The 24,537-nt window shown below is 53.1% G+C and overlaps 10 protein-coding genes across 10 annotated transcripts; 2 read left to right on the top strand and 8 right to left on the bottom strand.

Moving 5' to 3' along the window:
- Positions 1-728: 728 nt before the first annotated feature.
- Positions 729-2,673, bottom strand: RHO25_012290 (uncharacterized protein; the record flags this gene model as incomplete). Its single annotated transcript, XM_023604943.1, has 4 exons — positions 729-939; positions 990-1,877; positions 2,141-2,370; positions 2,431-2,673. 4 exons carry the CDS (start codon positions 2,671-2,673, stop codon positions 729-731), a joined length of 1,572 nt encoding a protein of 523 aa, XP_023448440.1.
- A 1,860-nt stretch (positions 2,674-4,533) lies between these two features.
- Positions 4,534-5,496, bottom strand: RHO25_012289 (uncharacterized protein; the record flags this gene model as incomplete). The annotated part of the gene is made up of 2 exons (XM_023604942.1): positions 4,534-5,134; positions 5,186-5,496. The coding sequence occupies 2 exons, from the start codon at positions 5,494-5,496 to the stop codon at positions 4,534-4,536; spliced, it is 912 nt and encodes a 303-aa protein (XP_023448443.1).
- Positions 5,497-8,474: 2,978 nt separating this feature from the next.
- RHO25_012288 (uncharacterized protein) lies at positions 8,475-9,998 on the bottom strand (the record flags this gene model as incomplete). Its single annotated transcript, XM_023604941.2, has 1 exon — positions 8,475-9,998. The coding sequence occupies one exon, from the start codon at positions 9,996-9,998 to the stop codon at positions 8,475-8,477; it is 1,524 nt and encodes a 507-aa protein (XP_023448442.1).
- Positions 9,999-10,666: 668 nt separating this feature from the next.
- RHO25_012287 (uncharacterized protein) lies at positions 10,667-12,619 on the bottom strand (the record flags this gene model as incomplete). The annotated part of the gene is made up of 1 exon (XM_023604940.2): positions 10,667-12,619. The coding sequence occupies one exon, from the start codon at positions 12,617-12,619 to the stop codon at positions 10,667-10,669; it is 1,953 nt and encodes a 650-aa protein (XP_023448437.1).
- Positions 12,620-13,351: 732 nt separating this feature from the next.
- Positions 13,352-14,842, bottom strand: RHO25_012286 (uncharacterized protein; the record flags this gene model as incomplete). Its single annotated transcript, XM_023604939.2, has 1 exon — positions 13,352-14,842. One exon carries the CDS (start codon positions 14,840-14,842, stop codon positions 13,352-13,354), a length of 1,491 nt encoding a protein of 496 aa, XP_023448448.2.
- A 1,308-nt stretch (positions 14,843-16,150) lies between these two features.
- RHO25_012285 (uncharacterized protein) lies at positions 16,151-16,809 on the top strand (the record flags this gene model as incomplete). The annotated part of the gene is made up of 3 exons (XM_065603512.1): positions 16,151-16,249; positions 16,303-16,601; positions 16,656-16,809. 3 exons carry the CDS (start codon positions 16,151-16,153, stop codon positions 16,807-16,809), a joined length of 552 nt encoding a protein of 183 aa, XP_065459584.1.
- A 970-nt stretch (positions 16,810-17,779) lies between these two features.
- On the bottom strand, positions 17,780-18,280 carry RHO25_012284 (uncharacterized protein; the record flags this gene model as incomplete). Its single annotated transcript, XM_023604938.2, has 1 exon — positions 17,780-18,280. One exon carries the CDS (start codon positions 18,278-18,280, stop codon positions 17,780-17,782), a length of 501 nt encoding a protein of 166 aa, XP_023448410.1.
- A 1,138-nt stretch (positions 18,281-19,418) lies between these two features.
- Positions 19,419-20,501, bottom strand: RHO25_012283 (uncharacterized protein; the record flags this gene model as incomplete). The annotated part of the gene is made up of 1 exon (XM_023604937.2): positions 19,419-20,501. The coding sequence occupies one exon, from the start codon at positions 20,499-20,501 to the stop codon at positions 19,419-19,421; it is 1,083 nt and encodes a 360-aa protein (XP_023448411.1).
- A 576-nt stretch (positions 20,502-21,077) lies between these two features.
- RHO25_012282 (uncharacterized protein) lies at positions 21,078-22,159 on the bottom strand (the record flags this gene model as incomplete). The annotated part of the gene is made up of 2 exons (XM_023604936.2): positions 21,078-21,227; positions 21,281-22,159. The coding sequence occupies 2 exons, from the start codon at positions 22,157-22,159 to the stop codon at positions 21,078-21,080; spliced, it is 1,029 nt and encodes a 342-aa protein (XP_023448409.1).
- A 727-nt stretch (positions 22,160-22,886) lies between these two features.
- RHO25_012281 (uncharacterized protein) lies at positions 22,887-23,994 on the top strand (the record flags this gene model as incomplete). Its single annotated transcript, XM_023604935.2, has 2 exons — positions 22,887-23,512; positions 23,589-23,994. 2 exons carry the CDS (start codon positions 22,887-22,889, stop codon positions 23,992-23,994), a joined length of 1,032 nt encoding a protein of 343 aa, XP_023448429.1.
- Between the last annotated feature and the right edge of the window lie 543 nt (positions 23,995-24,537).

The following is a 24,537-nucleotide window of genomic DNA, read 5'->3' as shown; positions in this document are numbered from 1 at the left end:
AGCAATACTGGTACAGTCACCAACCCAGACCCGATCGATAGTCTTGCCGCACCATGCTAGCGTGTTACCCCTGCAATATCAGCTTCCAATTGAGGCATAGTTTCCGTGTTTCTGACATGGTTTTACAGCCAATTGAGGAGTTAGAATTGTCACATTGCAAGCCTCTATATCACCTGTATTACCCTACAAGATACAATAACCAAACCAGCCAACCACAAGCGAGATATTTGCTGCCAGAACTGCTCAATAATTGAGCCAAACATGGCTGTAAAGCCTCTGTTTGATCAGTACTCAGTGTGCTGGCCTTGCCTTGCTACAACTCGTTGACAACGGGTCCTAAAACTGCTAGTAATCCTTCCTATTTCCTCTGGAGTCAGCTCATTCCAAACCTGCTGGATTTGCTGGCGGTGTAGCATAGCTCTCAATAGGACCAATCACAATATCTTTTGCTGCGTGCCTGCTCGACCCGAACGAGCAGAATAGTTGACAAGCGATTACTGAGCTGAATATGCTTGCTTAGGTCTCATCTGGCATATCTATCTTTCTTCTTCTATTTTGATATGGAAGCTTAAGAAATGAAGGTGGCGGGTTTTGCAACGATTTAACGCATAACCGTGCACACCCTCGCGGCTCTCCAGCTCTCGCGACTGTATTTTCACCGCGGCCGCAAGCTTGTTTTGGTCTGAGAATTTCGGCCGTATATCTTCGCACTGCCTTACAAGATTCAATCATTCGTGCCTGTTGCCGAACACCAACACTTGTGCATGGTATTGTCTATTGTACGATCCGTCATTTTGCGCGAGGTTGTTCTGGATGCCTGCACTACTATTGAAATCATTGTATGAGCCCATCCCGGAATGCATACGTTGCTTTCCCTTGTTCTCACCACTTGAAGGTAGCTGGATATCAGCCATAAATTGTCGCTGTGCAGTGCTGTTGCTGAGTCCGGTCAGCATCTGCGAAGCGTCAAGCATTGCCGTGACACGTACTTGCGATCGGCTTCATATCCAGCGGTGCTTGTGGGCAGCGTGGGGAGGAACTCTGTCGCGGCTCCTTTGCCCACGAAGGTCAGATGGGGTGAAATAGTTCTCAGTGGAAGGACGATGTGCTCGCGCACGAAGACTTTGCGGAGCTGCAAGCTCTCGCGGCCCAGTTGGGAGTTGTTCATACAACTGTCGAAGCAAGCTTTTACCGCCTGTCGAACAGCCTGTCGGACTTGACCATTGACGGAATTCAAAGTTGGCCAATGTTCAGAATTTAGAAGTCTTTTTGCCTGGACGAAATGAATGCTGATAGTCTTCCCTTCGTAACTCAGGTTGGTTTGATTGAAGCATCCTTGACATATCTGTATCATTATCATACCCAAAGCGAGGATTTGGGGGAATCGATGGGGGAGGCCAAATCCGTCCAGAAACTCTTTCTCCTGCTCCGAGTCGAATGTATCGCGATCGATTGTGATATATGGACGTATAGGACGAAACAAGCATTGACTCGAATCTGTCTCTTCGGGAAGAAAGTGGATTCTTTCCGCTATCGATTTCATCTTCACGAAGCTGGAATGGTAGTAACGTAGTGCTGATTCTGCAAGAATGCAGATGAGGGTGACTTTATCGATTGAAGAGAGCTCCATGCTCTGGCATAGTTCAGGCAAGTCTTTGCAGGGGCGTTGAGCAAGCTCCTGATCGCTGATATAAGTGTCCGGCAAGAAAGTCAGCTCTTCTCCATCGACTTGCAATCGATAGACCACGGGCCCATTGTTCTCTTCGCAAGTGTAGACATCGCAAATTGCACTGATCGGTCTTGATCCATGGCTTGTTGCGAGCTCACTCTGTGGCTTTTCGTCGCCGAAGTCGATACGGGTCGAGCGAGATGTGCGACTGTACGATCGTTATGCATTGAATTCGATTGCTCTTCTTCGACTCTAACCTCGGCACTTCGAATCTAAACGCACGCCATGTAGTCGGACATGGATTTGATGATGCGGAAAAGGCATCGAAGTGGACCATACCGCTTCCAACGTGAATATCCTTCGTCAATCGCAGGCCTCCTTGATGCGACCATGGACATGGACCGTAACCACAACGCAGGTGCTTCCGTAGGACGTTGTACAGCATATCGTGTACGTGTGACGCGCACTCACTTGACGGCGAGAGTTTCGCTGCGTGTACTGTCCTGTAGTTTGAGATCGTCTATGCCTGATGTTCCATTAGCTGCGAACTTCAATGAGCCCTCAAGTTTGGCGAATGGCGCTGATTGAGCATCGAAGGTGGCATCAACGAATGCAATCAGAGCATCGGTCACGTATTTCTGATTTGAGTGTCCTGCGATATTGATAAGGGTTGGAATTCTGTCGGGCTCGAGATGATGCCACTGATTGATCAGTGAGTGTCATTTTGTGGGCTATAGCCGTGCTCGTAGTAGCTGACATACTGTACAAAGCTGAAGAAGACTTCCGGTCAAACCTTGCAAGTGTTTGTGAGCAGCACTGCAGTTTGTGCGGAACACGGAAAGGTTGCTGATTAGTATGTACAACTCGCAAATCAGCCCTCTGAGCACCTTATTGGCCTTGCGATGTCTGGCGTGGCGTTGGTACTTGTTATTAAGGAAGACTGCAGCATCGTTCAACGGGTTGATAGTATCTTCTACGAGATCGAGAAGCGCTTCGTTGTCCATGATTTATCTGGGAAGGGTGAAGACGCATCCGGACGTGAGAAGTTACAGTACATGAGCCACATGGCCACGGCACCACGTGGTCTAGATTCTTTCTGGCCCCTTGGCTTGCATTTATGTCTTGTGAAGGATTTCAGGACCTATATGATATAGCAAGTGGATCGCTGATAGTATGACCTCGTGCAGAGCGACCTTTAATGCGGAGAGATGTTCAGATGTCATTGCGAACGCCAGACTCAGCGCATCGATCGATTCGCCATCGATCAGCATAGACGCAGTCCGAACTCGCTAGGCAAGCATAGGCGCCTGCTGCTCGCCTTGCCCTTGCAAAGGGTCTGCTCGAGATCCCGTTAGCCAGGGCTCTACGATTGCAGGTCTCGCGACATTCGTAGCAGTATGCTTAGGTAAAATCCTCTGTAAGGTGGGGTTTTGCCCGAAAGAAGCAATTCCCCTTGGTTGGGCGATACATGACTAGAGTGAAGCCATAACCATACAGCAAGGACTATCTCGATCTGCTCCTCGTCCTCAAGATTGATCAAACCACCCGAGTAGACCTCCACCAATCGCCACTAAGATCGGACACCATGCAATATTCTTCCACGCGCCGCCACCAAACTCTCTCGTCGTGTGAATACCGTCAGCGACAGCCATCAACGCTCCACAGAGATACAACCATCCCAAGACTCTTCCGGCTCCTTCATGCCAAGCTGCAAGAGCGGAAAGCCCAAAGATCACGTCCCGTGACCCAAAGCAGAGCATCATGTTCCAACCGTGTTTGCGGGCTTGAGGTGTTTCAGGTTCGGTGAAACCGAACAATCGGAAGCCGGTCGAGGGCGAGAAGATGCAGATTGTGCCCAAGGTTAATGGAAAGAGGGCACCGACACCGGCAAAATTTAGCAGGTCCGGGTTCTGGGAGATATGAGAAGATGAGGACATCGTTGCCGTTGGCGTTGCACCTGCTAGGCACTGATAGACCAAGGAGAACTTGCAAAGGTGTAGATATTCTCGGAGTTGGACGTTGCGCAGGATAGCTGAGAGTTTCCGACGCGATGACCAAAAATTTCAATAGTCGATATTTTGTCTCAAAGTCTCAATCTCGTTGATTTTCATTGCGTAGTAAGTAGTAAGCTGAGGGCACAGCAAGTACAAGGATGGGGAAAGCCGGCCACGTCACAAACCTACGGTCGGTCAGGTTAAATCGACGACGCCGTCGCAGAATCCTGGGCCCTGGAAGCCGGAGTATCCTTTGCACTAGTCCTTAGAATCTCTGCTGCCACACGAACCTTCTGCTCTATATGGCGCATCTCGACGGCTGCGAGAATCGGCCACATTTCTAGGGCACCCTTCTATATTGACTGAGATCGAGTTTCAACAAACAGTGAACTCTAGGATATATACCAAGTGGTTCCTGCCGTCGCGCACAACTTGAGACTTTGTACAAGTATATATTGAGTCGAGGCAGCTAGCAAGAGTACGCTTGTGAGACAGGGTGAACTTACACACAGCTCACCGGAGTTGAATCCGTGCATGACTAGACTAGACAGAGGAAGTGGTGCGAGGTGATAATAGTATGTCTACGCAACAATAAGGAGCAGCCTCTGAGACCTGTAGCAAAGGGACATGAGAGCCTCGGTGTGATCCTCAACGGATCGCTTTGAGGATCGACACCCAGGCTACGTACGCGAAAATGTTATCAGAAATGGTATAGAAGAGCTGAACTACCCGTATTTACCAATCTAGTCAACTAAAGCATGCTCCACTTTGAAAATGAAGTCCAGAGTGGCTTTGAGCTCGTATCTTGCCAACCGATTGTACGGTCACCGACTAGTGTCCGCTTTCATCTGAATAGCCACTACAACTGCCTCAAAGCCTCGCTCTTTCGTTGTAGAAGACGAGACATCTCAGCTCGATGCTCTCCCTTGGCGGTCCGTGTTGATTCGGCAATTTGATGGCGCTATGAGGCGCCATTCTCGCCACTCCTTGCTCTCGACTGTCAAAGCATTTGATCAACAATGCCTCATCTGGCCGCATATTCGAAGGCCAGTACCACCTATGCTTCGGATTATGCGCCACGTACCACAACTCTACCTCACGCCGCTCAGTACTATGCTCTTCATTGGCTGGAATAATGTATTCAACAGGTCGAAGGTCTGATTCTGGTACCGTGCTAGCATCGCAGACAGCGAGCGGGTCACGATTGACTGTCTTGAGAGGCTTCCAAAGATTGATGATACCCCATCTATGCTTTCGCGCCTTGGCTCGAAGTTCTTCACTTTCTGGTACGCGAAGTTCGTCCAGGAAGCATTGGGCGCCTTTATAGGACACATCCACATGTGCGAGCATAGCGGGACCTTGCGAGTGATCCTGAGCTTCGTCTGGCACTTCTTCTTTGATTTCACTAGCTTCGACATGTGGATCTTTGCGGACGATATGGTTGAAGATGAAGACATCGGTAGCTCCCGCACTGTGATGTATCTTAGCCCCTTGTATCTCTGCGACAGTCTCAGGTACATACACTCTTTTAAGCGTGTCCTTTACGTCGGGATAGACTTTTGCTTTGATCTCCTCGTCGGTAGCAAAACAATCATAATTTGCACCATCCATAGAACGGAAGCTCACGAACTGGAAGCCATTCTCATGGATGGTGAAGTGACTGTCGACAGTTCGCAAGTCCGTCACTCGCATAGGCTGAGTGTTCCATTTCTGTCGTCTGCCCCCAACAGTGCCTACAAACACCGGTGGGGGTCTCTCGCCGGGAGGAGGCTCATTGTAATAGTTGATGTTGGCTTCAATCGCGCAAGACGAGTCTCCGAGTATTTGTGCCATTCTGAGCTCCAATGCTTGGCAGCGGTAACGTCGTTCTGCAGCGACCAGAGGACTTTTATGTTCGGAGTTCACTGTGCATGCCGCCAGATTGATGTCGGATGCTCAGTTTCCGGCGATGGATGATGTTCCTGACTTTCCTCGGATGATGTGTGCTTTACTGGGACTACCCTAGTAGCCTCCACACTCAGCTAAGACCCATGGTCTCCTTATGGCCACGAACTTCGAGTATGGAGAACGAAGCAGCTGTTCTATTCATTCCACTAGTGTCTGAGATTCACCGCTGCGACCCACTGCTTCAGGTCGTATAAAGTTGAGCAGTCTCTAGAGATGAGTGGCATGCGCGATATTGTCAAGGATGTTTGCGCATCGCAAAGTAAGGTTGTTGAACTACGATGCAACAGGAAGCTCGGTCTGTCTGCACTCTGCATTGACTCGACTGTCCTATCGCCGTCATGCGAGGCTGGACTGTGAAGACGAGCAAGACGTGAGCGCAGGCACGAAGCCATGGCAGGGGATGCCGGCGAGTTGCCCGGAGCCTTGAACACGATCGGACAATTCCGAATGTGCGAAAGGCGAGATGGCACGAAAGTACTACCTCCTATCGCAGCCAACAGCACATGGACCACTGAACGCCAAGGTTCTCGACGCAAAGATCGGTGCTTCGCCTTTCCGCGAAGGCCGAGGGCAAAGTAGGCCACGGCGAGTTCTTGGCCAAAACTCTCGCTACGTATACTTCACAAGACTTGCCGTAGATTCTTGAGAGACTTGCTCCAGATGTGGTCCGAAAATGCTGAAGATATACTTCGTCAAAAACCCCCCGACCGCTCTCTTTTCTGTGAGACCGCTGGCAGGATCTCGGTACATGTGGAATAGCCGTTGACCTTGTCCCTCAATCATTTGTCACGACCTCGTAACCAGCACCGGAACGACCCTAAGCATGCCGATGGATGGTGAAGTTGTAGCTAGTCGCACAGGAATTTCGACATCATCCACTGCCTAACGAAGTCGTTACTCAGTGGTCGCACTTGCTTTGCTGTGCCGGTAGTGTAGCTCTCCGCAGGACTCACAGGATGTTCTTTACTGCACCAGCATACTGGTTGGTCTGGTGATTGCCGAGCCAAAAAGGACAGCTGCCCGCATCCGGGAACAATAACAACTACATGCTTGGCTACTGACATCTGATCGAAGGGCACAGAAGCCGGTGAGAGCAACATTGAACAGTCATAATGACCCAGTATACGCAGATCAGCATCATTAAGAGCAGGGTCGACCACCAAATGCTCACTTGCGAATGGATGAGGATCCTCTGATTCTCAAGGTCGAACGAGCATCAGAGACCGCGAGAGAGTGATTCGTTGCCACTCCACCCGACGGAGGGATGCAGTTCCTCGCGATGAGCCATCGTATTGGCGTATCGTGCTTCAGGTGATGAAGAAGAACACAGTCTCGTAGCTTCATTCATCTGGACGCCATGCGGTCTAAGGTTCCCGGGGTCCTTTGATAGAAGGTTTGGTGCAATGGGGGACTCGACAGTGGCAGCGCTCGTCTCTCATTGTTGACGTATGTGAAGTTGAGATCGTTTTCCAAAGGTAGTAGCGCTGTGATTGTGGGTTGAATAAGATATCACTGTCGATTCGAGAATTATTGCCGAACATGCCTCACAAAATCTTAAAGCGGACTGCTTCTCGTCGTGAAGACTTGCGAGATTCTGGAACTTCTGTATTCCTGGCAGCAGACTCGTCAACACATGAACGGAGATGTCAGTTCGCCTCTTCCACTTGGGCTCCTCCACCCGTGATCAGCAAAGTCCCCAACCCTCACTCAATGCGCTGTGGACCATCTGACGCTCGTGAGACCGCGGCTCCTCGCCATCTGACCAGACAAATCATATCCTGAAGTCCTCGATCTGTATGCCAGACAGGCTTGCTCATGTTGGAACGCTTGCCAATCACACCCAAGTAGGCAGGATGCTCGCATGGATCTTCTGAAGCGCCACCTCCTAGTTGGCGGAATGCAATGTGTGGCCTGTCCTTCAACTTAACGGTCGTTTACACCCCTTTGGCGAGGCAGCTCTGCGGGAGCTTCCCAGGAGTCTTTTCTGGTAGTAGGCGTGGGAGAGCGGGCCACCGCTCGCGCAGCTCTTGGAGGAGGAAGCGATCCTCTGTCTCCACTCCCATACGAAAGTCTTGTGGCTTTCCTGGCAACAGCTCTGTGCGGCGGAGATTGGCAGAGTTGCGACGTGTTGTCGCCGTGATCTTGGTGTCGTGAAGGAGGAAGGCAACAACATCTCTGAAAAGGTAGTCGTTCCTTCAAGCTAGGCGTTTTCTTCCCCACGGCACGGCTCTGCAAGAATGGTCAGAAAAAGAACGTTGTGAGTCTTCACTCGCAGCACGAACCTCCCTCTCGTTCGCCGATTTCGAGCCTGCTGTGTGTATGGGCCCCCCATTAAGCTGCATTATGTCGTCTCCACTCTTCGCGCTCGCGCCGAATATATCTCCTCCTACTGGCCCACTCGATCTCGTCACTTCTTGAATGCTACATCCTCTGCGACTTGCCTGGTACTGAAGTACAGAGTCTTGATGCTAGGGGGTACGGAGGTGAGGACGTCTCTCTGGTTGTGCTTTATGGGGTCTGGAAAGGAAAGATGTCTCCCTGCTCCGCTAGCAGCACGAACCTTCCTCTCGCCCGTCATTTCCCTATCAGGTAGCACCGACAGTCTTGCCAATTCAGAAAAACTCGTCAGCGATCTTCTTCTCTGCTTCACCGGCCGATCCCTTGTCCTCGGGTTGTTTTCGCCTGTGCGCTTTGAAAGGGATCTCATACCAGAGAAACCCGTCTTCAAAGTGAAAGCACGGCAACCAAAACACACGACGAGAAGTAAAAGCACAAGAGAACCATATCATCATTTCATTTCAATTCATTCTATCATAATTCATCAATTCCCAAACCACCCTATCGCTCCACCTCCTGCTCTCCCCTCAGAACCCCAGCCCACCCTTTCCCGGCGCCGCCGCCTTCTTCGCTCCCGCAGAAGCATCCGGCATACGATCGAGTAAGCGCGGCAAACTCTCCAGAATCTTCACTTCTCGATCGATGCGGCGGCGCCTGGCACTCTGACTCTCTCCCTCGAACCGGCCGCGGTAGATCAACGATTCGGCGCGGTCATCATCGTGGCGGTGCTGCGTCAGCGAGGGCAGAGACTGTTGCTGTTGCTGCTGCTGGTGCTGGTGGAGTTTCTCACTGTCGAGACTCCATCGCTGCTGCTGACCGCCACGATTGATGGGAGGGAGAATGAGGGAGTAGAGATCGTGGTGCGGGGCTGGTGAGGAGAGGGTGTGCTCTGAGGGAGCGTCGTCGTGGAAGAGCGAGGGAAGGCGGATGCTGTTGGCAGTGGTGGCGGCGGTGTGGGTGGGAGGATCCTCGGCGGGAGGAGTCATCTCCTGGGCTGCGCCCATCATCGGCGAATCGTGGTGGTGGTGATGTCGATCCTGCTTCTCCAGGCTCCCGCCCACCCTCCGTGCCAACATGCGCTCCTTGACCCGAGTCATGTGCTCGAGCAGGCCTTCGGAGTCGTGTTGGAGTGCCTGTGCTCGTTGATTTATCTTGCCTATTTCGACGATGGTGGCGGCAAGTTGGTTGGCCTCAGGCTCGGTGATGTTGCAGACTATTCTGCCCAGAGTCTGCTTGTCTTGGTCGGAGAAGGGCATCGTGAATGATTTGGGCATCTCCAGGATTTGCGAGGGCGGCGTCGGCATTGTGGTTTGCACCTCGGATGGCGGATTGGTATTGGGTGGTAATGAGAGACCGGACTCGGACAGCATATCGACATCGAATCCTCTGCCTTTCGCCTCCTTCCTGCTCTGCTCCACCTCTTCTCGAGTCTTCTGGCTGGCACTGACACTCGATTCGAAGCGCGGGGTATCTGACTTGGGCTTCATCTTCTTCTTCTTGGGCTGCGCATTCAGAGACGGAAAGAGATAGTGCCGCTGAGGCTGCGCGGGCTTGTCCTTGAGGCTGTTCAAGGCCTTGCGCGGCTTCTTGATCACTCTCGTCGCCTCCTCTGCAGCAGACCCCTCTTCTCTCGCTCGCTTCTTGGTATTGCTCGTTCGCGCCTGTGTCTCGGATTGCTCCTCCAGCTGCATCGTCATAGAGTCCTGCTGCTGCTGCTGCACCTTCGGCTTCAAATTCGAAAATCGCGGCACGTTCGCAGTATTCGTGACAGGCGTCTGACTCTTCTGCCTCTCCTTCTCCTTCTTCTCCGACCTCCTCTGCCGATTCGCTTCCGCCTCAATCCATTCCTTGGGCGTATTCTCATCAATCGCATACACTGCTCCGCGCCACGTGTAAACTCCCATACCCCGATCAGCCTTCTTCTCGCCCTTCAACGTCTCTTTCCCATCAATTTGTAGTTCCTTCATCCATTTCGGTTTCTCTCCATTCTCCAGCCCGAGCTCCAAGTCGTCCTCGTCGGGCGCAGCGAGGGAATGGCGCGTGCGAACCATGATTTCGGAGTATGTTCGTTCGTGTCGCGTAATGTGTTGTGTCGCGGTCGCGGTCAGCTCAAGCCGCGTCGCAGTCGGCGTAATATGTTTGTCGCGTCTCCCGGAGAAATGTCGAGCTCCAGCCGGCGGTGTTCAGCGGTGTCCAGGCAGGGGTGTGGTGCGGATGATACGGACAGCGGAGACAAATGTTTGGGCAAGTGAGACAGAAGTGTGTCGAAGGTTCAAGGTGAATAGGCTACGGCAGGGACAATGGTCAATCTCCACAATGGCGTGACGCACGGCCCTTCAGCCACGAGCACGGCGGGCGACAATTCAAACTCTATTCCTCCACACAATACCGACGACGTTCTCTCCTATTCTGCAAACTTCGTGGTATTGTGGTTTGGTATTGTGGAATGATGCTATTGTTGATGAATTGAGAGTCATGCATTCACGGTGGTGAATAGACTGAATAAAATTGATGATGTTATACGGAACTCCTTTCACCGGAACATGATGCGTAAGCAGTAGGAGCGGCACAACAGGCAAGCATCGAGATCATACGGAGCATTCGGAGGGGGGTGTCAAGAGCTTGGCAGACATTTCAGCCACACTTCACTGCTTTTTCGGTGTGATTACTGTTCGGTGCGTGACTGTGAGCAGCAACCTCTTTTGTCAAACGCGCTCGATCACCTCATCCCCTTCTTCGCCTCCTGCACCCATGCCCGAATCCCTTCCACCGCCCTCCTCGGGAGTCCCTCCCACTTCTTCGCATCGTAGGTGGCGTCCAAATTTTTGACGAGCTTCTCTGCCTTGACGACAGTCAATCGCTTTGCTGTTTTGGGACTACTCTCCCTCTCCATAAATGCGGCTACTTCGCCCATCAGTTCTTGTCGTTTGTCTCTGATCTCTTTCCCATCTGTGCGTTCCGCTTCGCATAAGGCGCATTGGCATTCGAAGCCCCATGTTGTTTGCAGGACTGCAGCACGAGAGTCATAGTCAGGGACATCGCTGTATGTGTGTGTGATTTCTTCTCCCTCCTTGATGTCTCTCGTTGCCCTTAAGATCATCAAGTCGCCGACATACTCCTTCGCAGCATTGGATACGCATGAGTGATTGACATATGCTGCTGTGATCCAGAGTCCCGTGCTTGCTGTCCGGACATCTTCCTGACCATAGTTGCCGCCCGATGATATGGCACCTGGGCCGAACGCGTTGCGGCAGACAATGTCGTGTATCTGGAATGTATCGACCACAGGTCCATCTTCGGTGGAGATGACCTCGTTGCCGATGCTCTTGTAATCGCCGAAGAGGCTCATGAGACGCTCGATCTGTGATGGATTGTTGAGCAGTTTTTGCACGAGTACTTGTGTCATGCCGGCTGGGAAAACACGAATCTTGTCGTCTCGTGCGTCGTAAGTCATCGCTGACCAGGCTTCTGCTTCGTGCGACCATACTACACAGAACGCCTTCTCGCAGAGAGCGATTTCGCCAGCTTCGATGTCCTTCGTTGCGAAGAGTCCTCGGCCACCAAGGGAGCTGTCTCGTGCACTGGTGTTGTTTGAGAAAGAGGCGGCATCTACTCTTGACTTGGCTGGCGATATTCTCGACCGAATCTTCGCAAAGTCATACCCACCTGCCTGTTGCTCCTGGAGTCTTATATCGATGTTGCGTAGATATATCTTGGCTTCCTTGTCCTCCGGAGCGAGACTTAAGGCAGTCTCGAATAACTTCTTCGCCTCGTCAAATTGTCCAAGTGCATAAGCAGCACTGCCCGCACGAAAGTTGGCCTTGCTGTCCAGTGATTTTGATTTGTCGTCTGTCCGCCCTGTGATGGCCGCAATCCCGTCCGCTTTCGCTTCGTCCCATCGATTCAAGATCAAGCTGACATGAGCTCGATTTCGATGAAGATCGTAGCTGAACTGTTCCGTCGCCTCCGCATCCTCCTCACATAACCGCAAACCTTCAGCATAATGATCGGCTGCCTCCACGAATTCCTTCCTTTTCAACGCTGCATTCCCCTTGTCTTTGCACTTCTCTGCAGTCTTCGCAAATTCGGTGTCCTTGACACGCACAAAGTCCGAAGGATGTTGCACACGAATCGTCGCCTCACCTTGCTCGTTGATCGTGAAATAAGGCTCCTTGATCCGAAACTCTCGCGTGGACTCCAGCAAATCCTCGCCTCGTTTTGACTTGTGAAGATACACTTCCAGCCGCTCCACATGTCCTGCATCATCTTCAACAACGGTCCATGAATATGCCACCAGTGGCACAACAGGCCCAGTACGCTTGACATTCAATACTCGGCCGCGATGATGCGTATCGATCTGCAACTCCGCCAACGGCATAGGCTTCAACTCCGAAAGTGGAGTTGTACAAGGAGGAAACGGCGATCCAACAGCCAATGCGACAATGTTCTCTCGTCCTGAATATACTGACATGCCTGGCTCGACAGTCCCGGACATATCTGCCATGAGACCTGCTTGCTTTGCTTCGCTGACGGCAGCTTTTGCTTCTCGAGGAGTTCGTGGTTGGCCATGAAGATCTTTGCATTTCTTTAATCTTGTCTGGACTGTTTCCCGGATTTTATCGGATTCTGCTTGAGTCATGTGGATTGTGTGGCCATGGTTGGCGGTGGCCATGGCGGGCAACCTTGTGAGTTTGGAGCGTCACCGAAGATCTCTGCCCAGTAGATTGAGACTTTGTACTGTTGCACGGCGTTCTGTCTGTACCTCAAAGTGCAATGCTGATGTGAAGCTGTGTGGTTGGAGCTTGGACGAGAATTTCGAGCTTTGGTAATTGGCGGGCGGCGCTAGGCACGTTCCGTACCTTACCAGATCCAAGCTGGGTAAGGGGAGGCAGCGACGATGCATCAACGGTAACGAATCGGTGGATAGATAGCTGAAGATGCTCCACCAGAGACCTGTGCAATGAACGCGGCAACGAAGGTGCTGCCATCTATCTATATCTTGTACCCCCTCACCACATGCACCACATGCACTCAATTGACGGAATGCAGTTCAAGTTGGCATGGTGTGCGAGTCTGCACTGTTCCAATGGCGGCCTCCCCGGGCAGAGGGGAACGGATCCTCATCATGGTAGCGACATTGATGATCTTGGTCGCTCTGGCTTTCGCTCGGCTCAACCGACACGTACTTTGTTCCACAATGTGTGGTGAGGACCTGATCGACTCTTCCGAGGAATTTGTTCCAGATATCATGCCATGCGCCGCTCCATGCAAACCAGGATACATATTTCCGGCGACTGGGTCCATGGACCAGCAGTCGGGCACAGAGGCAAGGCGTTCTGCAAGCGAAATTCCTCATGCAAACGCTGAGAAAGCGAAATAGATTTCGGCCACCAGTCCTTCACATTCAGCCCGAAGATTTTGAAAAGGTGAAAGCCAGAATGCCCTTGCTCTGACCTCCAACAAACAACTCGGCCGCAGCACTCAACCGTTCTCCACACTCGGCGTCTGCCGTTGGACCTGACAACGACATGACTTGCTTTCCAGCATACAGCAGCAGCGATCGCGCCTTCGCTGGTGTCATCTTCCGCGCCGCGAAGACATCAAAGTCATTCAATGCACCCCACACTGCTACCAAGTCAAGCACACAACAGCTACGACCCGTCTCACCTTTTCCCAGTCCCCAAGGCGCGGCCATGAGGACATTAGCGCCCATTCTGGAGATCTGCGATTCTAGCTTCTCTTTGGACCACATGTCCCGTGCCTGGTACTTGCTTGCGAACAGTCGACTCATTCGCCAGCACAATCGGAACAGGAACATGCGAGTGGACCAATAATGCATGGCTGCTTCGAACTCCGGCATCGTGTTGAACTTCATCAGATACGTCATCGTTTCGACTCCCTCTGCCTCTTCTGTCTTTTGAACAGTGACATGGTGGAGCAACTCCGTCTCTGCGTCCTCGTCCTGCAGGTCCAGAAGTTCCTTCGCGAGATTAAGCGCAGGCTCAATGTTCATTAGCTTCTGCTCTACTTGTACGCCCTTCATCAGAGTGATCAAGCGCGGCAGTCGGATAAAGTGCTGGTTGCCCAACTTCCTCAATCGCGCGACCACGTGCGAGGGACACGACATGCGGTCCTTGGCAAACAGCACCGGTTCCATGTCCAAGTACCGCGGGATCTCCAGGGGAGACGGGATGCCCATCACGCAGGGTCCGATGAAGCCTACTGCCCAGAATACGTATACCAGCGTGCGTGTCAACTCTGAAGGTGGCTTTTGTTGGGACCCTTTGGCCTGGGCCATGAAGATTGCCATGATGCCATGCATGTGCGATCTCATCGGCGCGGAGGTCCAGCCGGAGAACAAACGCTCGAAGTTGACCAGTAATGCAACAGCACACAGGAGGTCGTCGCCGGAGGACGACTTGATCATGCCATCGCGTACCGCAGCGAGAGCACGATTGTAGCTACTCAGGCAGCTCTCTTCGGTGACATTGGTGCGCTTCTGAGCAAAGTCTGAGGCCTTGACCAGCGCTTTGGCGGCGGAATCGATAGCATCGCTGTGGCCGATGCGTGCGGGCACCAAATCGTACCAGATCTCGCTGCGATGCGTCCGGACCATCATGTCGACGAGCTCCGTCCGCAAGCGCGTCGTGGAAGAAGTCGGTTTGTACACCAACAGCCCGACATCGCTGCCGCTGTCTGGAGTCAAGGGAGGCTGTTGTCGGAGGTTGCGCCTTTGCCGTCGCACGATTTGCTTGTCTTTCCACGCAGCAGCGGCCACATGCTTGGAGGATTCGAGGTGGCGCCGTTGCTTGCGTCCGGCACGAACCCACTCGTCGCTGTCGTCATCGGCATCCTCCCGCCGCACCTCCCAGTCGCTGTCGGGAGGAGTCTGCATGCCGCCGGCGCTTCCGGTCATTGCATGTCCATGGCGGAGCGCTCATCGCGCGGAGGAGGCAGATGTCGCGGAGGAGATGCGCGACGAGAATCTCGTCACCGGACATGGCCCTTACTCAGCCCTGGATGTGGCGCGCTAGGCGACGTGCGCCGACCCTTCACGCCGCCGACGTGCAGCGAGTGGATACACGCCCTCACCGGTGGAAAGATGGACGTCCGTTGCTGATGGACGTCGCGTCGGTCGTCAGCCTCAGGACATGGCGGACAGAGCGCGACACGCGAGGGCAGATCTTGCCAAATGGGAGGCCTGATTCGCGGCTGCTGCACAAATGATCCTTCTGCGAGCAGATCTGGGGCGGCGGAAGGGAGGCACGCTCGAGGCACGTTCTGGCGAAGGATGCAGAGAGTTGCTCGCTTGGAGCTGCCTCGGCTAACTAAAATTATCCATCGGCGAAAGTCATGCCGAGAACGACAACCACAACCACACTTCTTGCTGGCGATCTCCCATCACCTTCTCATTTCGAAATTACACATGGAGTTCACCTCTACTCGCTGGTCCGCACATGCTCATCATCAGACGGATGAGTGCCATTTCCGATCTGCCGGGAACACTCTCGGCGGCTCGCTTCTCGCCCCAGCTCCTACATGCGCTTCCTTGCAGCTCTCCACGCCGCGATCGCGAAGTGCTGCACGTTTGCATCGCGACGTCTTTCGTCGGACAAGTCTGTTTGAGCTTCAGGTGCTTGGACGAGACAGTTCCGAAGCTGCTTGTATGGTTCGAGCCAAGATGAGCGCTCGAGTGCCATCCGCTCCAGATGCTGCTGTTCCATGCGCGAAAGAAGCAACACTCAGCATCGCGATACCGGCTCGGAATCAGACCCCACCGTGTAGCAGTCGAGACCTCTGATCAATAATCCGAACCAGCCTGGACTGGTGCTAGGTTCAGAATTGTGGCCTGTGATGCTGACTCAAGATGAGCAGCAATTCCAATGTGATTGGCCAAGCCAGCTTCCGTGGACAGGGTGTCCGATGAGCCTCAACTTCCAAGATCTGGCTCTGCGCCGAGCAACATAGCTGTCCACGTTTCGGCCTCTGCGCTGGCGGTCGAGACCGCTGGCGGGGCAACCTTCTGCTGCCTCAGCGGAACCGACATGCGACAGCATCCGAAAAGTTAAGACCTGGCCTCTGGCTTCTATTACTGTCTGCGTCGTTGCCGTCTCACTTCTTCTCCAACGTCTCTTCCGAAATGACTACTCACGAGCTGCATTCAGACCATCTTCGAGCACTCCAGCGCGAACGATTTCAATCAATGCCTATCCGTTTCGAGCCGGCGGACAGTATCGACTCCACCGAATACCCGATCAAACGTCGCCGAACAAAAGAAGCGTCGAGGGCGATGCGCGCGGATGTCAGTCAGCACTAGACCAGATCCTCAGAATGTTTCTGATAGTGAGCTTTTAGGCACACAGACTCTGCGCTTTTGCGATTGCTGCGGACATTGACCTCTTTGGTCACCTGGCCAGGACCCATCATGCTCTTACATCGGAACTTGCGGCGGTCACAGGCGTGGAAGCCAATCTACTTGGTATTGACCTCGACGTCTCAATGGCACTTTATGGAGCTAACATCCGATCAGACAGCATCATGCAAACGCTGGCCGCTGATGGCTGGCTTGATGAGATTGGAGCAGAGCACTTCGCTGCAAACAAAGTCACACATGCCATGACCGATCCGGACTTCCAAAGTCTCGTGGCTCACTGGTGAGCGTGAACTGCCAAGCAAGAAAGAATAAGCCGTGCTGATTTTTATACAAGTTACGAGATGGGCCTTCCTGCCGCGCTCGCCACTCCGAGGTTTCTGAACAGCATCAATTTCAAAGAACCCCAGGACGCTTCGCTCATGGCCTGGCACGTCTCCAAGGCACGGATATCAGGCTTTTTTGATTACTTCAATGGAGTCGACGCTTGAAACTCTGGGTTCTTCCGGGACGCAATCGCTCACTCGCGGCTTGCACAAAACCACGGCCTCGACCAACATTCGTGTCTGGCGAAGATTGCGATGTCGTAAGGCCGGCATGGCTTCGCTACAGTTCCCGCATGCCTTCCACGCTGTACGCAAAATGCAATAGCACCAATGATTGGGAAAGAACCAACATTGAACCGATCAATAGCGCTCTGGGCATTGAACAGCTTGGGGACCATGTCTCTATTTGAGATCTGCGTTGACGATCCGCCAACACCCACCTGCTACCGGAACTGAGGACAGCTTGATGGGCATACGCCATAATACGAAGACGGAGCTCTCGATACTGTGACTCAGCTCACCAAGCATAAAAGCTTCACGAAAGAACGACCGGCTGGCGATCAAGTCGAGCTAGCAGGACGACGAACAATGGACGCTGTGAAGCGCGCCAATGCTACTCTTAAGCAGCTCGGGAACGCCACTCAGATATTCTCGGCTCAGGCCAACCGCCAGACTGACGCTCTCCGCTGTTGGACGCTTGCCATCTGTGGCTTCCGGTTCAGCAGTCACGGGCTTGCTGAAAAGCATTCCGGCGATTTTGCCCTCTTCAAGAATTTGCTGTCGATCTTCGACATCAGAAACTGGAACTCCGGCTAATGCGACCCAGCCAGTTGCGCAGTGGCAGTCTGGCACTGGCCTTGTCTGCACCGAATGTTCTGTCCATCTCGGAGCCAGAGCGAGGTCTACAAAACATCGCGGTCACTTTCAATGTGTTCCCAAAGCTCTGGACTGGATCATGCAAGGCTGTCGTCGAATGCACCATTGACATTTTTGTCGTTCGACATCTGCTGTTGTACACGACTAATGCACACATTTCGAAAAAGGAACTCGGGAATACAACTTGCTTGTCACAAGCTCGACACCAACTGCCAAAACACTTCCTTCCTCCATCCTCCTCCCCATGGAAGCAAACCTCTTACTTCGAGTGCTCAATCGACCACTTAATCGTCACCTGCCTCGCACCCGAAGCTGAAGCGCTATCGCAAGGCACATTGGCCTCCACACCAACCTGCTGCGTAATCGTTCCCTGGTATGATGTCGGACCCGCACTTCCATCCTGCAGCGCCTGCGTCCAAGAGTGAACAGCAGTACCAATGAGATCCTTCACATCGCTCACACCAACGAACGCTTTGTCGCCGCCTGTCACGGTTGTCACGACGAAGCGGCACGTGCCGAATTTTCCGAGTTCGGCTGGGCCGGTGATTGTCCAGGATTCTTCTTTGTTTTGGATTTGGTCGCGCATTTTGTTGCAGTCGTCGAGAACGGGGACGGGACCGCTGCCGCGGACGGCCTTTGGTTCGGAGGTTACGTCGCAGCTGTTGGAGCGGGTGTTGCCGCCGCTGCCGGCGTTTTGGGGGAGGGCCAATGGGCTGGCGGCTGCGAGGGCCACGAAGGCTGTGAGGGCGGAGAAGTGCATTTTGGTGGTGGTGGTGTTGTTGTTGCAGTTGTATTTGTTGTTAGGATAGGAAGAGTGAATGTCGAAAGCAACCAGTGCTAAATGAGTGTGTGTTGTGTTGGATTTGTTCTTTGTGGAAGAGAGTCCCAAAGCTACCGTTCAACGACCTTCCTTTATATCGTTCTCGATCCATTCCCTTTCTTCCCTCTAGACCACAAGCCAAGCTAGTCCGCCACCCTGCTCCACGGCAGAACGCCGGATTTCTTCACGTGTGAATTACGGTCCGTGGATCGAAGTAAGCACTACACTCTCCCTAGGCCGTTAAATCTCTCAGCGTCAAGCAAGTTGCAGGGCTTGTACACTATAGTGAGCTTACAAGCTCATGACTAATACAAACAGGTCCTTGACTTTGCCCTAATGTCGCATCGAGGACAAGTTGCAGGCGAGCTAGTTTTTGTCGGACACTCGTAGCGTGCGAGTTGGTTTGTGGAAGGAAATGGCTGTTTCTCCTGGAATAGTAGGATACGAAGGATAAGCTCTCTTAGGTGCTTCTGCAGGTCTCAAGTTAGTGTAAGGCGTTGTAGTCAGTCGCAGTGAAAACGATGCTGAGGGATTGGAGTGGCGATGAAAAGGATGCTAAGATGATGCCTATGAGCTGGCTGGGCAAGAAGAATTTGTCGCCTCTCTGCTCGCCAACCGCAAGGTGAATGGAGTGATACATGGTTAATTGATCGGACTGTTCGAATCGATTCTTCTACTCTATGCCCAGGCCCCAGTAGTGAGTCCCGGGAGGGCGCGGATATTGCAGGCAGCAAACGCGGACGCCAGTGGAATGTAGTCCGATGCTAGTGTCGATATACCTGTCCAACGTCTGCTGCTGCCAAGTCAGATGCGATATCCTCACGCGGCGCGATGTTCCCTTCCGTCCCGTTTCCTGAGTCTTCTTACGCTGGTGCCTTTCATTGCTGTGTCATCGTCGTCATGGCTGCTGTTCCAGCTTGCGCAAGCTGCACCTGCCATACCATTGCCAATGATATCCCAAATTCGCATGTGGTAGTTGTTGTTTCGTTGTTATGATTGTCTGACAGGCATCTCCGTAAGCAAGGATGATGTATCAGGCCTTGCAGGCAGCCGGCACTCACTCAAGTACCGATCAGCTTCACTTCTCCCATGTAGTACTGCCGTACAATCTCCCTTGGTATTGATATCCTTCTTCGATCTTCTTGAACTGCGTCTGCTGCTGGACATTTGGTATATGCAGACACTCGTCACGGCTGCGCTGGCCTGGGCGACGACGAAGCTCGAACGCGAGGTAACGGCCGCCGTGTTTGTTGTATCGAAAGAAACTGCCCTTGACATCGTATAGTCCATCGTGGCGAACGCCACATACCGGCCTGGAGCTTCTGGCTTCAGATGTACGGAGGACGCGAACGGGTTGACCGGATGCGATGGAAGCTTCGAGCGCTTGAGTGCCGTCCGCTTCAATGATCTTCTCTGGATCTTTGTTCTCGTGGCTGCCAGTGCCGCAGTAGAAGACGACATCCCATCTGTCGTCGTTAACTTCGAGGTACTCGGGGCCAGAAATGACCACTGAGTAGGCGGGATCTTCTGCACTAGGATAGTGTATGCCTTTCTGATTGTGGCCATGAGCTCCTGCCACGAATGCTGCCATCAGAGATGGGAACCATTGCCCCACGGTGAGGTTGTTGTCTCCGTACACCTTGGCGGAGCGAGCTGAACCAGGTATTGCAAGAATGGACAATTTTCCACTCGGAAGCTTGTGATAGGCGAGCCCTGTCATGATGCCTTTGTCGCCCCAGATTTGATGATCTCGAGGCGGCATGAGGATCTGCGGCTCAGAAGGCGCGCTCGCATTCGAGGCATCCGCATCGTTGGCTGCGACACCGCCCCAGTGCATAGCCTCGAATCTGTCGAACAATGCCTTGGCGCGGGCCTTGTAGTGATCTGGAAAGTAGTACTCTCCGCACGCGAAGAGGACTTCCAGTGCTCGAGGGATGTTCGTGTTGTCCCTAAGGTCGAGATTCATGTCGATCTGATCCAGGCAGTCAAATAGAGCATCGACGGCGCCGTAGGCTTTCACTGCGGCCGCATCGGTCGTGGGATGGATCACGTCGCCCGCTTTCTTGGACCTGAAGGCCAGAGAACTGACAGAGCGGATCAGTGGTTTGATGTGAGCCGTCGTGTCTGCGAGACCCCTGGGTGTGTTGGTGTTCCACGTCATCTTGGTTTCGGTTTTGGAGGTTTCTGTTGACAAAGCTCGGCCTGCACGCAGAGAAGAGCGTCCATCTTGTAGCCAACGCGCGCTTCAGGTCCGCTGCTGTGAGTGATTGAGTGTGCGTAGTCACGCTGGGTTGCTTTCGGGAGTAACGCGCCATTGTAGTGGCCCTCGAAGGCCGAAATTCCGGCTTATGGCAGTCGCCAGAAAGCACTTTGTTCTCCAGTGTTCTCCAGAGACCCACGTTGTTTTCAGCCTACACAGGGCTGCGCAGTCGAGACTTGTCTGAGACAGAATCGCCTCCCGTCGTCGACGCCAGATCCAATGAGAAGAGCGCACTGCTTCAGTCGCTTCGGACTTCTGCCATGGAAATCGCTGCCCGTGTATTCACCGTTGTCCGGAATCGATGTGTGCAATCAGCGGACGTGAACAAGCCTTCGTGGTGATGTACGCTGGCCAGCATCGCGAACAAGAACCAGCACCAAGTTTCAATATTTCGTAGGGAAACAGCGAGGCGGCTCGGCGTGCTATTGAACTGTGCATGGTCGAGGGCACGGCCATCTCCATGGTTGTGCGAGCTTCTCACACGACCGCTTCACTGGACTCCTTCTTCTCACCAAAGGTGTGAAATTGCACGAAGATGACCGCATCCTCGAACATGGTACCAAGCGAGCCGAGAAGCCAGGGCAGGTTCTTGATGATGTACTTCTTCTCGATGGAGTGGAACAGGATCTGGAAATGGTTAGTACGAACAGCTTGAGATAGAAAGTAGCTGGGATACTCACTCCCGCACCATATGAGAAGTTACCAAGCAGACTAAGCATGAAGAAGAGGAGACTGAGTCCCTCACAGCTTCGCTCGCGCTGGTTCTTGATGATCTGAGGAATGCGTGCGCCCAAGTATGCCACCGCGCTGATGTAGCCTAGGATCTCCGCGCCAATGGGAGTATGTTCGTCGCTTCCTTCTTCGCCGAGTGGTGTGGGTTGCCATACACCTGCTCTCCAAGCGATGGCCCAGCCTCCTGCGCCGGCAGCAAGGATGAGCACAATAGATAAGCTATTCTTCAACCACGTCTTTCCCGTTGTTGGCTCCTCCAGAATCTTGGACAGACCGTCCAGGCGCTCATTGGTATTCGTCCGCTGTCGCTGCATAGCACTGCTCGACCTCCGTGAGCCTGGGAGACCCAAATTCTCATCCGTCACATCCGTCAACCTCCTCCTCGTTGTCGGCGAGCTCTGCAGGCTCTTGTTGCCATTCGCAGCAGCCACATTGTTCCCGTTCAGCAGCGGCGTGGTCTCACTGCTCTCAGCCCGCTGCATGACTGCATTGCCTCCAGCGACAAGTTTGTCCCCATTTTCTTTCGCCCTCCTCTTCTTCATGCCCAGGTAGTATAAACATTGCGAAATGAGGATCAGGTCGAGGAAGCAGAAGTACACGGCCAGCGCAATGACGGTCGGCACGAGTCCGGCCCAGATTGCACCGGCGAAGTTGGTGATGTCGCCGAAGAACCAGATGAAGAGGAAGGTCAGCGAGACGCCGTCGGCGTGTCCGTTGTTGTAGTTCTCCGCTAGCTGCGGTACGAGCAGGAAGATCCAGGCGGCGAGCGAGACGCTGCCTGAGATGCCGCTGAGGGCTTCGTTCCACGTGAGCGGGATGTTGGTCATTTTGGCGGATGCTTGTGGTATTCGGTGGAGGGGAAGTTCCTCCTCTGTTTCTGGTCACGACCTCGCTGTCCTCGTGCGCTCGCTCCGCTTTTTGAGCTCGAGGACGGGATGACGGTGGGAAAAAGTCAATTGTTGCTCTGTGTTGAGCGTGCCAATGGATGTCGCGAGATCAACCAATCATGTGTCGTTGATTAGCGGAGGCTCTTCAGCGACGGCTCCACATCCTCTCACCCTTTCGACTACGCATCGCGATTGCCGTACAGCGTCGTCTCTCGGCATCATGACCTTGCAATACTTCCATATCATCTCACCGTTCGATGCCGTCTCCCTTCAATTTGAGTGTCAAGAACTGGCTTTCGGACTTAGGACTTATCGCCCGCTCGCAACATCTCGACCACTTGGCAAACGGGTTTTATGCAAACCTTGCAGGAAAGCTTGAGTTACAGTTTGGCCATCGATGGTCTATGCTCGTAGAGGCGTGGAAAGCATCCATCTACCACTCCGCAGCCTTCCCAATTTATCTCTCATTGCGCTCTTATGCACGAGCGGACACGGCCATCGGGCAGCTCACCTACGCCGTGCACCCATCGCCACCAAGTTTGCAACCCTGATCTAGTTCATATGGCAAGTTTCACCGCACGGCTTGTATATAGTGCTACTTGATCGCAGACTTCTCGGTGCGGACTCTCGTATCTCCTCTCCTCCAGTTAAAATACTACCAGTAGCCATGCCACAACAAAAAGGGACAATTCTCCTCACTGGCGCCAGCGGCGGGTTGAGTCGTGGCTTCATACAGCAACTCTTCAACTCTACCCACTGCAAGCAATCATTCGGCCTCTACACGACTCGCGACCCCTCATCCTGCCCAGATCTAGTCCAACTGCTGGACTCTGCTCCAGCTGCACACCAGTACGCGCTCGAACAGTTGGATTTATCCTCGCTCGATAACGTCCGCAAATTCGCCGAATCTGTCAAGTCGCGCGTCGCTTCGGGCGCTTTGCCTCCAATCCGCGCCATCCTCATCAATGCAACCGTATGGCAGGCAACTGGACAGAAATTCTCCGTCGATGGTTTCGAGATGAACTTCGGCGCAAACTACCTGGCTCATTTCCTTCTCGTTCTACTACTCCTGGGTTCAATGGACAAAGATTCTGGACGCATGGTTGTGACTTCGAGCGCCGCTCATGATCCCTACAGTGCGTATGGCAAGAGTTATGTGTCCAAAGAGGACCATAAGACTGTGTTCAGGAATACCGAGATCCTTGCGCACCCAGAGCCAGATACGCCGGGCGATGAGGCGACTGCGGGCGTGAGGCGCTATTCGATGAGTAAGATGCTATTGGTCATGTTGATGTAGGTTGACTTCGGGGAGAGAGTGCCGCTTCCAAGGTAACGCAATCGGAGAAATGTTCTAATGCATGGCATCTAGGTACGAACTGCAGCGACGACTTGATCAAGATCCCAAGCTCTCTGGCATCTCAATCTTAGCTCTCGATCCGGGAACAATGGGCGGCACAGGCCTTGTGCGAAGCGGAAGCCTCTTGATTCGAGTGATGATGAACTACCTCGTGCCGCCCATCACTCAGGTCGTCAATTGGTTCAGTCCGAATGGAATGCTTCGCTCGCCGTACAAATCTGGAGGCGATCTTCTTCGTGCGGCTTTCGACGAGGCGGAGATTGGAAGACATCCGAAAGCGCTGTATCTGGATGGCTCTGCTGTCAGCCAGCCTGCTGATAAAGCGAGAGATGAAGAGAAACAGAGGCGATTGTGGGAAGGGAGTGTGAGATTGGCGGGATTGAAGGAGGAGGAGATAGCTTTGAGTGCTCTTAGTTGAGCTCTTCTGGTTCTCCAATTTGCTTCGGCGCTTATGCGGCGAGCGACACTGACTGTCTCCAGTCCTTTGGGATATAAGCTAGGAACTGGCCACCCAACTTCCCGCCTTGCAAGCTTAATTGCGATTGCCATTCTTCGCTCAAGTACATGCATGAGGCAAGGACGGCGGTTGCCAGCCCTGGACAGATCGTTCAAACTCCTAACACAGCAACACGATTGTCATGTTGAACAACAAATCTTTCACTCGCGCAAAGTACGGCAGGATCTCGGCACACCAGTGACTTTGCAGTTATCAGTGATTTCGTGTCATGTCAGTGAGCATGTTCAAGCGGAGCGTGCAGGTCCTGGGATTCAGTCACCCCTGCTTGCCACCAAACCATTTGTGTAAGATCCGAGCGAGCATGCAAACACTGCCATATCGTTCTTGCATTCGCGGTCGATTGTTCTTGAACATCAGTATACAAACCACCGAGACGCGAGTCGCGTGTCGAGGGCAAGCCTTGCCTTATTGGTCAATCTGGTCCCGTCTATGCATAGTGGCGGG

The sequence above is a fragment of the Cercospora beticola genome, chromosome 9 (genome assembly GCF_033473495.1).
Source record: "Cercospora beticola chromosome 9, complete sequence".
NCBI classification, from domain to species: Eukaryota; Fungi; Ascomycota; class Dothideomycetes; order Mycosphaerellales; family Mycosphaerellaceae; genus Cercospora; species Cercospora beticola.
This window is presented reverse-complemented; position numbering and strand designations above follow the sequence as displayed.